Source organism: Bombina bombina, chromosome 6 (genome assembly GCF_027579735.1).
Source record: "Bombina bombina isolate aBomBom1 chromosome 6, aBomBom1.pri, whole genome shotgun sequence".
NCBI lineage: Eukaryota > Metazoa > Chordata > Amphibia > Anura > Bombinatoridae > Bombina > Bombina bombina.
The window spans coordinates 49000806-49013662 of record NC_069504.1 but is presented as its reverse complement, the minus strand read 5'-3'; the positions used below and the strand labels follow the sequence as shown (position 1 = coordinate 49013662).

Here is a 12857-nt window from a genome sequence, read left to right as displayed (position 1 = left end):
CCCATTGATGTCTACATGGAAAAGAAAATTATGTTAAAACCTAGCACCCTAACATAAACCCCTAGGGAGATATTTATCAAAGCCTCAAAAGCAAATACGCCAAAATTTTGTAGCGTAATTGTTGCGAGATTGATCCAACCTAGTTATCAAAGGCTACAGACCGGCAAATGTTGAAATTTGTGCCGTAACATATGATCCGCCGGTCTCAATCCGACATAGATCGATGTTTACGTCATTACAGATGTTCCGAATACACATTCGGCTCTATCTGACACTTTGTCCCATTTACCAAATAGTTAACAGGTATGCTCGCAACTATTCCGGCCCAGCGTACCTGGTTTTCAATCCACCACGCTGGAGGCTGCGGATGCATAGAAATCAATGGGAGTCTGAAAGCAGTAAAAGCTTATGTTCGATGCTGCCAGATATCCCATTGATTTATATGGTAGAAAACAAGTTACGTTCACACCTAACACCCTAACACCTATAATCTGCCACCCCCGACATTGCCGCAACCTAAATAAAATGTATTAACCCCTATTCCACCACTCCCTGACCCCACAGAAACCTAAATAAAGTTATTAACCCCTATTCCGCCACTCCCCTCCACCGCCGCCACTAAATAAACGTAGTAACCCTAAACCTCTGGCCTCCCACATCACCACCACTAACTAAACCTATTAACCCCTAAACCATCAGCCCCCCACATTGCCATAAACTAAATTAAGCTATTAACCCCTAAACCTAACAACCCACTAACTCTAAATTAAAATTACAACATCCCTATCTTCAAATAAATTTAAATGTACCCGTAGAATTAAAATACACTATTTTAAAATATTAATTTACCTACCCTAACTATTACACTACAATTAAATTAAACTACCAATTAAATGAACTAAATTACATATTAAAAAAACCCTAACCCAAAGTGTGTCATCTGCTCCCACGCTACTCCAAGTTACAAGACCCCCTACCACTTTATCAGCAGCCTCTTATAGACAGGTATGTTTTCTGTTATAATGGTCCTAGCTTAACCCACATAGCCCATTTTTTGCCTCTGCTTATAGCTCTCCTATTTATCGTGCTGTTTGTTGCCTAGACTTACCAGACTCTATCTGTTACCTACATGGTGTATCCAGAGACAAACTGTAGTGCTCATTATATTAGCTAACTTATTCCAGCTGGCATATTTATTACTGTAAGAGGGTACAACCCACTGGCTAATAGTTTTGCCTACTTAGGCCTCGCTTCCATTGAGTCGTAATTCAGTTTGCGTGCACTCGCAAACCGTTAAATATGCTGTCGAAAGCAATAGCGTTTAACGACTGTTTCCAATGGCGCGTTATACCTTAATATCGGCTTCCGGACTTCGGCTGCCGAAAAGATTTTCGCGTCCCATAGAAAGTAATATAAGCCGTTAATCGATAAATTATACCAGGTTTCCATTGAAAGCGCTAACCGTTAATACACTGTCGGAGGCTGTCGATACATTGAGACATATTACCCCCAGCTCAACTAGGTGTAAAGGAGGAAAAAAGAGCTTTTTGAGGCCTGTTTCTCATTGAAATTGAAAATCAAAAAAAAATTACATATAGAAATATAATTTTATCTAATAATAATCTTCTCCTACATGTATATATGTATGATAATTGTATATATATATTTGACCTATATAAATCATATAATTTTAATAATTACTTTTAACTGTTATGATAAAGGCTGATATATTTAAATTGAAAAATATAATAATTACATTCAGTGTCTTTGAATTTCCGATATGTAACTACATATATGTTGAAATTATATTTCATATCAAAAATAAAAGTCATGAGTAAGTATATACTTTCAAACTGTTCATTAAATTAAGGATTAGATGAGATGAAGATAAGCCCTCCCCCCCATGTTATTCATTGCAATCACCAGTTTCACATATGTTAACAAGCAACACACAGCTATAAAAAAAAGACCACACCTAGCCTAACCTCAGAACAGATATTTCAAAATGCAGGGTGAGAGAGAAGCTGACAATGCTGAAGTTAGACAGCGTAGGCCTGACATCCCCAGAGTGAGGCTGGATATAGAAACCCTGAATGAGCAGCAGGTGTTTGAAAGTTTCAGGCTCAACAGGGAGAAAATATATCAGTTATATGCCCTGTTGCAATATAGGCTGGAAAGCCAGGGCTATTCAAGCAGGGCTGTCCCTGGAATGACCAAACTACTAGGGGCACTTCATTTTTTGGCTTCTGGATCCTTTCAGGTGACAGGGGGCATTGTAACTGGGGTGCATAAGTCCACTCTTTCTAAGCATCTTTCAAAAGTTATTGATGGACTTTATGATAATTGCAGAAAATTTATTTTTTTCCCCACATCACCCAGAGGTTGGCGTGATGTTAAGAGGGACTTTTTTCTTTTAGGTGGCATACCCAATGTCCTTGGGGCCATTGACTGCACTCATATTGCCCTAAGACCCCCTGTGCGCAGGGAGATAATATTTAGAAATAGGAAACACTTCCACTCCTTAAATGTGCAGATTATATGTGATGCAAACATGCGCATATTAAATGTTGTGGCAGGGTTCCCAGGAAGTAGCCATGATGCCTACATCCTCAGGAATTCTGGTGTGTGGAGATTGTTTGAGACAAATCAAATGCCTGAAGGACATCTCCTCGGTAAGTGTTTATGTATATATTATGATGCCTTCATGTGTTCAATATTTTGACATTTTATTGTTTCATTGCTTTATAATCCTTTATGTATGTGTCTAAGGGGGTGAAATTGATTAAATAAATAAATTGTTAATCATTTAAAAGATATATATTAACTATGTCATAGTAAGACATATGCATAACATTATTTCATGTCATACATTGCTTTATGGAAAGATGTGTGTTTATCTATCTATCTATATCTATATCTATATATATATATACTGTATATCTATGCATTCATATTTTAGCAGATTCTGCATATCCTCTTAAAAAATGGATTTGGACACCATTGAAAGAGAACCAGGTTGTTGGGCCTGCTGAATTAAGGTAAAATATATATTTATTTTCTGCTCATGTGTGTCAGAAATATTGATTGTGCCTTGCAAAATGCTCACTATAATCTGTAGAAAAGTAGGACCAGTACACACTTCATAGGAATGTCCCTTTAAATCACTCTTGGGTGAATGTAGGTGCAAACCTGGAGGACCTCCTTTTCCAAAGTCCCAGTAAATGTAATGAAATAGAACACACAGGTAGCACTCTATGTGGAGCAACAGCACCTTTATTGAGCAACGTTTCGGGGCTCCTGCCCCTTTATTAAGCTATATATCTGTGTTTGTGCACATACATTTGTTGCTTGATTATCTTGTGTGTGTGTGTATATATCACTATCACAGACATAACAATGTTGTACTGAGTGCCTTTAAAGGGACAGTCAAAATACAAATCATCTATTATCAGTGAAGCATTTATAAATCTCTCTGCTTCAATATAAATATATTTATATATATATAAAATGGTTTAAAGATTTATAAGATCAAACCAGGAATGTAGTTAGCTCATTAGTATTTGATTTGTCTTCACATTATATATTATAATCATATTTCTTGTTCTTTTAATACAGATATAATGAAGCACATATCCGAACACGTGCTATAATAGAACGACTGTTTGGTGTTCTAAAAATGCGCTTTCGCTGCCTGGACAGATCAGGGGGGGATCTCCAATTCAGTCCGGAAAAAGCTATTAAAATCATAGTGGCATGTTGCTGTCTACACAACATGGCACAGGAGCATGGGATGTTGAACGACTTACTTCCAACACCACAGCCCCCAGGTGAAATCTTTGAGCCTGATGTAATTAATCATCCACAACCCCTCAATGCCCATTTGGAGAGATCTGCAACTATTCAAGAATTCTTTTCAGGTATTTTTATAGTATTGTAATGAGACCTTTTAGTTATTTATGATTATGTTTTTTAATAATACACATTTTTTTCTTTTAATGTTTTACAGATTGAAGATTCTCAGAAATGGAATACCACTCCCCTCCCTCTCTCCTCATCCCTATATTTACCACATTTTCCCTAAATAAATGTATACTTTACTCAAATATAGTCATGGTGAATGTTTCTTTATTTCCAGCTATGTACTAATCAATGCATTCATCTTATGATTTATGTATAACATAATTATCTAAAATATCATTTTAATTATATTCCAAATATGACTTTGTTCTCTTGGTATAATTATTTAAAGAGCAGCTATGCACTCCTGGTTAATAAAATTGAGTACATGGGTGAACCAATGACAGACAGGATATATACTGTATGTTGGCAACAATAAACAGCTCCAACATAGGTTCTATGCTGCTCCTGATCTTACCTAAATAAAACTATAATCAAAGGATACTAAGAATATTAAGAAATATAAAGAATATAAATATATTAGATTTGCTTTTAAATATATATGTTTTAGCAAAATAATGGAATTTATGTCACTTTAAAAAAAAAAAGGAAGAGTGTGTTCACAATAAAACATTAATGAACCAGATAAATCATTCAATTCCAATCAACTTACATATGTACTCATAATCAATTTAATCCTTTTATGTTTCTTATTTCAATCATGTATTTAAGTTTAGGAGCCATTCCATTTAATGCTCATCACCTGTGGTGCACTTGCTGATTGTTGCCTACATTTAGACAACAATCATCAAGCGCTCCCCATGTGCAGATTCAAAATGGGTAGATTCCTAAGATAACATTCCTGTTTTATTAAATTACAGATGATAATTAAGTTAAATAGATTATAGGATTACATATTTAAGTATATAAATACTGCATGCTCTAATTCCTGAGTTTTATTTTTAATAGGCTATCCCTTTAAGAAATATATCAGATGCTCATTTCAAAGAGACAAATCCAGATATAATATAATCCTTAAAATAAAGATACATTATCAATACATACAATCCCCTGAGATTGCACACTTGAATGGCATGGTTACCTCATAGAAAATAATACAGAAAAATAAGTCAAAGGAAAAAATCTTTTTATCATGAAGATGAGTTTTATTATTACAGATTTACCCTCATTCAAATGTAATTTTCAATGTGAAAATCATATTTATTCAATACAAAACGATGACACATTAAAGTTATAATGTGTCATAGTACTAATATTTATAAAATATATGTAATGTCATGTCTGCTAAAGCAGATAATACATTTGCAATATTTAGACTATTAACCAAAATACATAAGTGCTTAATATGACATACTTCAAGAGATATGAAGTATTGTCTTTAACATGGAGTTATTGAAACAATTTAAAAGTGCATTGTGCATTGGTCCCAGGGAGAGTCTGTGTCTGTTCATATGATGTCAATTAAAATGTATTAATCACCTCTATATCATGGCAATCACATATATGTTGTGTATACACCAGTGCTTAAATATCATAAAGATACATTTATCTAATTATTCTAAATATTGAATAATAATCTTGACAAAAAGGAGTGCGTTAGTCATGATAGGTATATATTTCAGATATTACATTCCACATAGGACTAGAATGAATGCAAGGTGTTTGGCCATATCAACAGGAAGGAGTATTTACTTTTCAACTCTTCTATAACTGTATAAGCCTTATTAGCTTCATCTGAAGGAGCAAACAACATATGCTTGTGGAATATAAATCATAACATTTACACATGTCACGTTGACCAATGTTAGATAGCATATACTGTATAAATTTCAGACACGTATCCCCAAGTATTCTTAAACGGCATAATATCCTCAATAAAAGGACACATACATTTATCAACAATGTACACCTGCATATTAATTGACATCATGTGAAATAAAAATGAATAAAGCTGTTAATGTTTTTGAAAATAAACAGCTATTAAAACAATTTTGAAATATATTTTCTAATTTTGATTAGAAAAATATATGCATATTTATGAGATGGAAATCACACTTAAGAAAGTGCTTCATAAAAAAATTAGATATTATATATCTTGAAAGAATTTAAAAAGAAAAATACTTCTTAATGCTTGCGGCGGGATTTGGCCTTTGGAGGAGAGGTACTTGGGATGGAAGTGTGGCGTCTTGGGCGACGCACACCAGCTGGCTGGGAGGCTAAAAGATGTGATTCAGGGTCCTGCAGGGAGATAACGGAGGATGCGAGTGAGGAGGGAGTTTGCGGCCTATCTGCAACCCTCTCCACTGCCTCTGCCAGGCGGACGAGTGCAGCATTATGTATGTCCATCTGGCTCTGTAGCCTCCTGAAATCCTGCTGCTGCTGGAGCCTAGTAAGTCTAAGCTCCCTGTGAATGAGCCTCAGTAGAGCATCCTGCTGGGACTGCGCGGGGATATTGGATTCCATGGGGGGCACTTGTGGCTGTATAGGTGTCTCCGGCACATATTCCTGGCTCTGTGTGAGGTTGTCGTCACTCAGTCTTGGGGACTGTGTGGGTGTCTCAATATCCAATTGAGGACAGACATTGGTGGGGGGTGGTGGTGATTGTTGTGGTGGTGGTAGTGGTGGCGGCATTTGTTGTGCCATGGGAGGGTGCTGAATGTGTTGTTGAGGTGGCATATAGTACATATGCTGCGGTGGAGGATGCATCTGCTGATGCTGTGGTGATGGAGGATGCATCTGCTGATGCTGTGGTGATGGAGGATGCATCTGCTGATGCTGTGGTGATGGAGGATGCATCTGCTGATGCTGTGGTGATGAAGGAGGCATCTGCTGATGCTGTGGTGGTGGAGGATGCATCTGCTGATGCTGTGGTGATAAAGGAGGCATCTGCCGATGCTGTGGTGGTGGAGGATGCATCTGATAATGCTGCGTTGGAGGATGCATCTGATAATGCTGCGTTGGAGGATGCATCTGATAATGCTGCGTTGGAGGATGCATCTGATAATGCTGCGTTGGAGGATGCATCTGATAATGCTGTGGTGGAGGATGCATCTGATAATGCTGTGGTGGTGGAGGCTGCATCTGATGATATGTCCTCCCAGATGAATATGGGGATGGGCCAGGAACATTTTCAACCTCATAGGCCAGTGGCTGTTGCTCATCTCCTTCAAGTATGCTGAGGTAGGAGTATCCAGCTTCAATAACATCCCCCTCCTCCTCCTCACTGAATTCCGGAACATCACTGGCCTCCGGTCTTGTTGAGGACTCATACTCATGTTCCAATTCTGAAAAATAAATTGTAATTATAAATTAATCTGATGAAACATCTAACATTTGAAAATCAATTTTATAGATATAGTTTTATATATATATATATATATATATATATATATATATATATATATATATATATATATATATATATATATATATATATATATATATAATTTCTGTATGAACTTAAACATATTTAACCAGAGGTGTATATTTAAAGATTGTGCCTCTAAGCGACTCTTTGTATTACACATAGTCCATATATATGATATAGATAGAAAGAATTTAAATCTATACCCTTGCTTGTTTGAGCAGATAGCCACTCCAGAAATCAGGATGAATATATCCACTACAACTATGTTAAGATGCCATTAAAGGGGCAATGAAGTACAAATTAAACTTTCATGATTCAGACAGAGCATGCAAATTTAGTCAACATTTAATATTTTACTCCTATTATCATATTTTCTTCCTTCTCTTGGTATCTTTATTTGAGAAGCAAGAATGTAAAGCTTAAGAGCCAGACAATATTTGTTTCAGAACCTGGGTTGCTGTTGCTTATTGGGTGGCTAAATGTAGCCACCAATCACGAGCGCTAGCCAGGGTTCTGAACAAAAAATGCAAAGTCTCCATAGCTTACATTCCTACTTTTTCAGAAAAAGATACCAAGAGAACAAAGAAATATTTATAATAGTAGTACATTAGAGAGTTGCTTAAAATTGCTGCTCTATCTGAATCATGAAATAAAAAAATTGGGTTTACTATCACTTTAAGTTACTGTGCAAATTAGACTTTGAACCATGTAAAACATTACTTGTACTAATCCTACCTAGGTATGTTTTCCACTGATGCTTGAACACAATTGATTACTAAACATATATAATATATGAACATTCTATATTCTGTATTACACATGTGTATGATTACATTTATATTTTAAAAAACAAAGCCGATATATATTTCTGATGTTAACATATATTTGTTAGAAATAAAACATTTATTACATATGATATTTAATATTCACCTTCATGGACCTCTTCAGCTGGCACTGATGTGTCCATTGTCCCCTTACATCCGTAAACAGATTCATCTGAGATGACATTGGCCATCATTTCCTCCCATGACCTTAGGTGTATCCTCTTGCTAGGACCACCACCTGTCCCACGTGCATATTTGGCCTGCTGTGCCAGCTTAGCTTTGGTTTCCCTCCTGCAGTCATGATAGCGGTGTTTAATGCTGGCAATAGAACGATTACGTCCTAAGCAGCTGACTGCCACTCGAATCTCCTCCCACAGCTTATTCCGGACAGCCGGCCTCAGGTTAGGGTTCTCCAGCTGAGCTGCCCTCTCCAAGTATGCCTCAACAAGAGCCTCCTTCTCCTCCTCAGAGTACCTCTCCTCTCTAAGCCTGCCCTTCACACCTGAAGGGCCAGCAGACACAGACTCTCCCTCCTGTGACTGGGGACCAGCCCTCTCTACCTCCTCTGTCCCTGCAGGCTGTGACAGGCTACCACCAGCCCCACCCCCAGTTGCCACAGTCTGCCCCACTTTCCCTTTTCTTTTTGTGCCTAGCTGAGGCTGACTCCTCCTCACTCCTCCCACCTCCATTCCTCTTCCACCCTCTCTCCTTCCCTCCTCTGCCAGGGTTTGAGGAAGGACAAATCCTCCACCCAAACCTCGGCCCCTATTCCTGCCCATACTACTCCCTACTTCCCCCCTCCCCCTCCCTCTATCCACCCTCACCACTGCCCTCCCCCTAGCCACCCCCTTCCCAACTCCACTAGGCCTATCCATCCCTTTCTCCTTCCTCCCTAACTCTAACCTAACACTAAAGTCCCTAGCTTACCTAACTACACTAAGTCACCTAACTAAACCCTATATTAAATAGCCCCAAAACTAACTACCTAACCTATCTAGACCCTAACTATCTCTATTCTATATCCCTCAAAATAAAAATAAAATGTGGGGGTGAAAATAAACAAAGGGATGTAAATGAAAAAGGAAAAACTAAGGAGGATTAGAACAAAATTATAGACAAATAATAAGGGATGCAAATGAAGAAAGGGGTGAGCTATATAGTCAAATGAAACAAAAAATATGGGATGTAAAAAATAAATAGGATGGGAAAAATGTATATATAAAAAAAAAAGTTATATAGTGAGGAAGGGAAAGGTAGTCAAAGGGGGGATGGGAAGTGGAATAAGGGGATTAATGAAAGGAGTAATAAAGGAAGATGGGGATATGGGGGTTAATGAAAAAAAATATGTGAATGTGTTTGTATCAAATAAAAGTGTGTATGTGTGTGTGTGTGTATTTGTGTGTATAAACTAATGTGTGTTAATTAACTAATGTATGGATGTGTGTGTGTGTTCCTAATATTATATGAGGCCTACAATAAGAATATATGAAAATCAAATATCAAACTCTCCACTAACTCTCAAACAACTCTCAAAAACCCAAAACTCCTACCAACGCAACTAGCTCCCGTGTCTTTCTCTCTAGAGGCGATCACAGGTAAAGAGCGCAGGCGCAAACCGGTATTCTTATAGACAGAGGTCGGGTTACCATGGCAATGCACTTGTTATGGCGCGCTTTTCGACAAATCCGACATCGGTTGGCAACGCAAACTTACGTACGGCCGAAAAGAGCGACTGCGCGCAACACGCTAATCTTTTCAATGGAAACCTGGTACTAAAATGGAGCCGTAAATTACCTTTAGCTGTCGTCCGCTTCGGTAGCTTACGGCTCCATTTTTAACGACTCAATGGAAGCGAGGCCTTAGTTCATAAGTATATTATCAATCGCTAAGATATTATAACATGAGGTGCAGCGAAACTTTGCAGATTAATACGGTGTTTCTTGGGCAGGCAGGTCCTGCATCATTACTCTTACCACTTATGCCCTTCTCATGCACTGTATTTTAGATAAGCCCTACAAATTTTGCCAACTATGCAAACATAGAACCTATAGCTCCCTTGATTTAGATGCTCCCTTGACCTAGCATATACTCAACATATTAATAGCCTACTACTTTATAATGACCACCTCCCCCCCTCCCATTTTCAAATAATATACCTCCTAACTTAGAAGGATTTTCTGAGCGGTGTATCTTGCTTGTACCGCACCCTGATTACTTTCGTATTCATATATCCTGCAGTGCAATGCGACAATGACCATATTTTTCCTCCCCAGCTTTGCAGGTTTGTTTAGCATTTTCTTGTTAATCATAAAAAATTAAAAGAGAAAAACAGGGTTTCTCATCTGAGATCCAAGAGTGATCTCAATTTATTTGAATTTACCTACTATAACTATACCCTCATTACACCATTATTAGCCCCTAGAGTGGCCCGTTAAATTGTTCAGTGGGTTTAAAGTCTTAAAGGCAATTGTTGTGCATTTCAAGATTATGTTACGTCATGCAATGTAACTATACACTGTATTTAAAAAAAAAAAAAAACCTAACCCTACTCAAATTATTTAAATATACTATTAAAGCTTATATCAAATTAATAAATTACAGAAAAAAACAAACACTAAGTTACAAAAAAAATCAAACACTAAATTATGAAAAATAAAAAAAAACACATTATAAAAAATAAAAAGGAATTACACCTAATCTAATAGCCCCCACCCAAAATAAAAAAAAACCTAGCCTACAATAAACTACCAATGGCCCTTAAAATGGCCTTTTGTGGGGCATTGCCCCTAAGAAATTAACTCTTTTACCTGTAAAAAAAAATACAAACACCCCCCAACAGTAAAACTCATCACCCAACCAACCAACCCCCCCAAATAATTTTTTTGTTGTTGAAATAACCTAAGCTCCCCATCGCCCTGAAAAGGGCATTTTTATGGGCACTGCCCTTAAACGGGCATTTAGCTCTTTTACATGCCCAGACCCTAATCTAAAAATAAAACCCACCCAACAAACCCTTAAATAAACCTAACACTAACCACCGACGATCCACTTACAGTTATTGAAGTCCCACTTGAAGGATCCATCTAGCCGGCAAGAAGTCTTCATCCAGGCGGCCTCTTCGATCTTCATCTAGCCGGCGAAGTCCTCATCCAGGCAGCAAGAAGTCTTCATCCAGACAGCATCTTCTATCTTTATCCATCTGGCGCGGAGCGGGTCCATCCTGAAGACATCCGGCGCCGCCGTAAACTGGAACTTCAATGGAATTTCGTATGAAGAGGATGCTCTGCAACGGATGTCTTCAGGATGGACCCGCTCCGCACCGGATGGATGAAGATAGAAAATGCCGTCTGGATGTAGACTTATTGCCGCCTGGATGAGGACTTCGCCGGCTGGATGAAGATCGAAGATTTTGTCTGGATGTAGACTTCTTGCCGCCTGGATGAAGACTTCTTGCCGGCTGGATGGATCCTTCAAGCAGGACTAACTGTAAGTGGATCCTCTGGGGTTAGTATTAGGTTTATTTAAGGGTAAATTGGGTGGGTTTTATTTTTAGATTAGGATCTGGGCATGTAAAAGAGCTAAATGCCCTTTTCAGGATAATGGGGAGCTTTATTTTAGATAGTTTTTTTATTTGAGGGGGGGTTAGTTGGTTGGTTGGGTGGTGGGTTTTACTGTTGGGGGGTGTTTGTATTTTTTTTTACAGGTAAAAGAGCTGATTTCTTTGGGGAAATAGTAATTTGTAATAAGGTTTAATAGTATATTTAAATAATTTGAGTAGGTTTAGGGTGATTTAATATGTAATTTAGTTAATTTAATTGGTAGTTTAATTTAATTGTAGTATAATAATTAGGGTAGGTTAATTAATATTTTAAAATAGTTTATTTTAATTCTACAGGTAAGTTTAAATTTATTTGAAGATAGGGATGTTGTAATTTTAATTTAAAGTTAGCGGGTTGCTAGGTTTAGGGGTTATTAGCTTAATTTAGTTTATGGTGATGTGGGGGCTGATGGTTTAGGGGTTAATAGGTTTAGTTAGTGGTGGTGATGTGGGAGGCCAGAGGTTTAGGGGTTAATATGTTTAATTAGTGGTATCGATGTCGGGGAGCGGCGGGATAGGGGTTAATAACTTTATTTAGGTTTGCGGCGGGGTCGGGGAGCAGCAGGATAGGGGTTAATAACTTTATTTAGGTTGCAGCAGGGTCGGGGAGCAGCGGGATAGTGGTTAATACCTTTTTTTAGGTTGCGGCGGGGTCCGGGAGTGGCCGGATTGGGATTAAACATTTTAGTATAGTGGTGGCGTTTAGTGACAGGGTACAAATAAAGTTTGGAAAAAGCTGAATAGATGCAAGATCGATTACTGCTAGTTAACAACAGTCCGATGCTCATCGCCCCGTAATTGGTGCGCATCTTTTTGCCGGCTTTTTTCATAACTAAGGAGAGCGTATTGGTGCCAGCAAATGCAACAAAGTTGAGGCTTTGATAAATATCCGCCTAGTCTAAATACCCCTAGTCCGCAGACCCCCGACATCGCCAACACTAAATAAACCTATTAACCCCTAAACTGCCGCCCCCCCTAATCATGACTATTAAATAAACCTATTAACCCCTAATCCACTGCCCACTCACATTGCCAACACTATTTAAACGTATTAACCCCTAAACCGCCAGCCCCCCACATCTCATCTAACAAACTAAACCTATTAGCCCCTAATCCTAACACCCCTCTAACTTTAAATTAAAAGTTACAA

The 12857-nt window shown here is 38.0% G+C and overlaps 1 protein-coding gene across 1 annotated transcript; it reads left to right on the top strand.

Annotated features, from left to right (window-relative positions):
• The first annotated feature begins 2254 nt into the window (after window positions 1-2254).
• LOC128664961 (putative nuclease HARBI1) lies at window positions 2255-4103 on the top strand. Its single transcript, XM_053719749.1, has 4 exons — window positions 2255-2672; window positions 2960-3038; window positions 3616-3917; window positions 4007-4103. Exons 1-4 carry the CDS (start codon window positions 2552-2554, stop codon window positions 4009-4011), a joined length of 507 nt encoding a protein of 168 aa, XP_053575724.1. The 5' UTR covers window positions 2255-2551; the 3' UTR covers window positions 4012-4103.
• Window positions 4104-12857: the final 8754 nt, after the last annotated feature.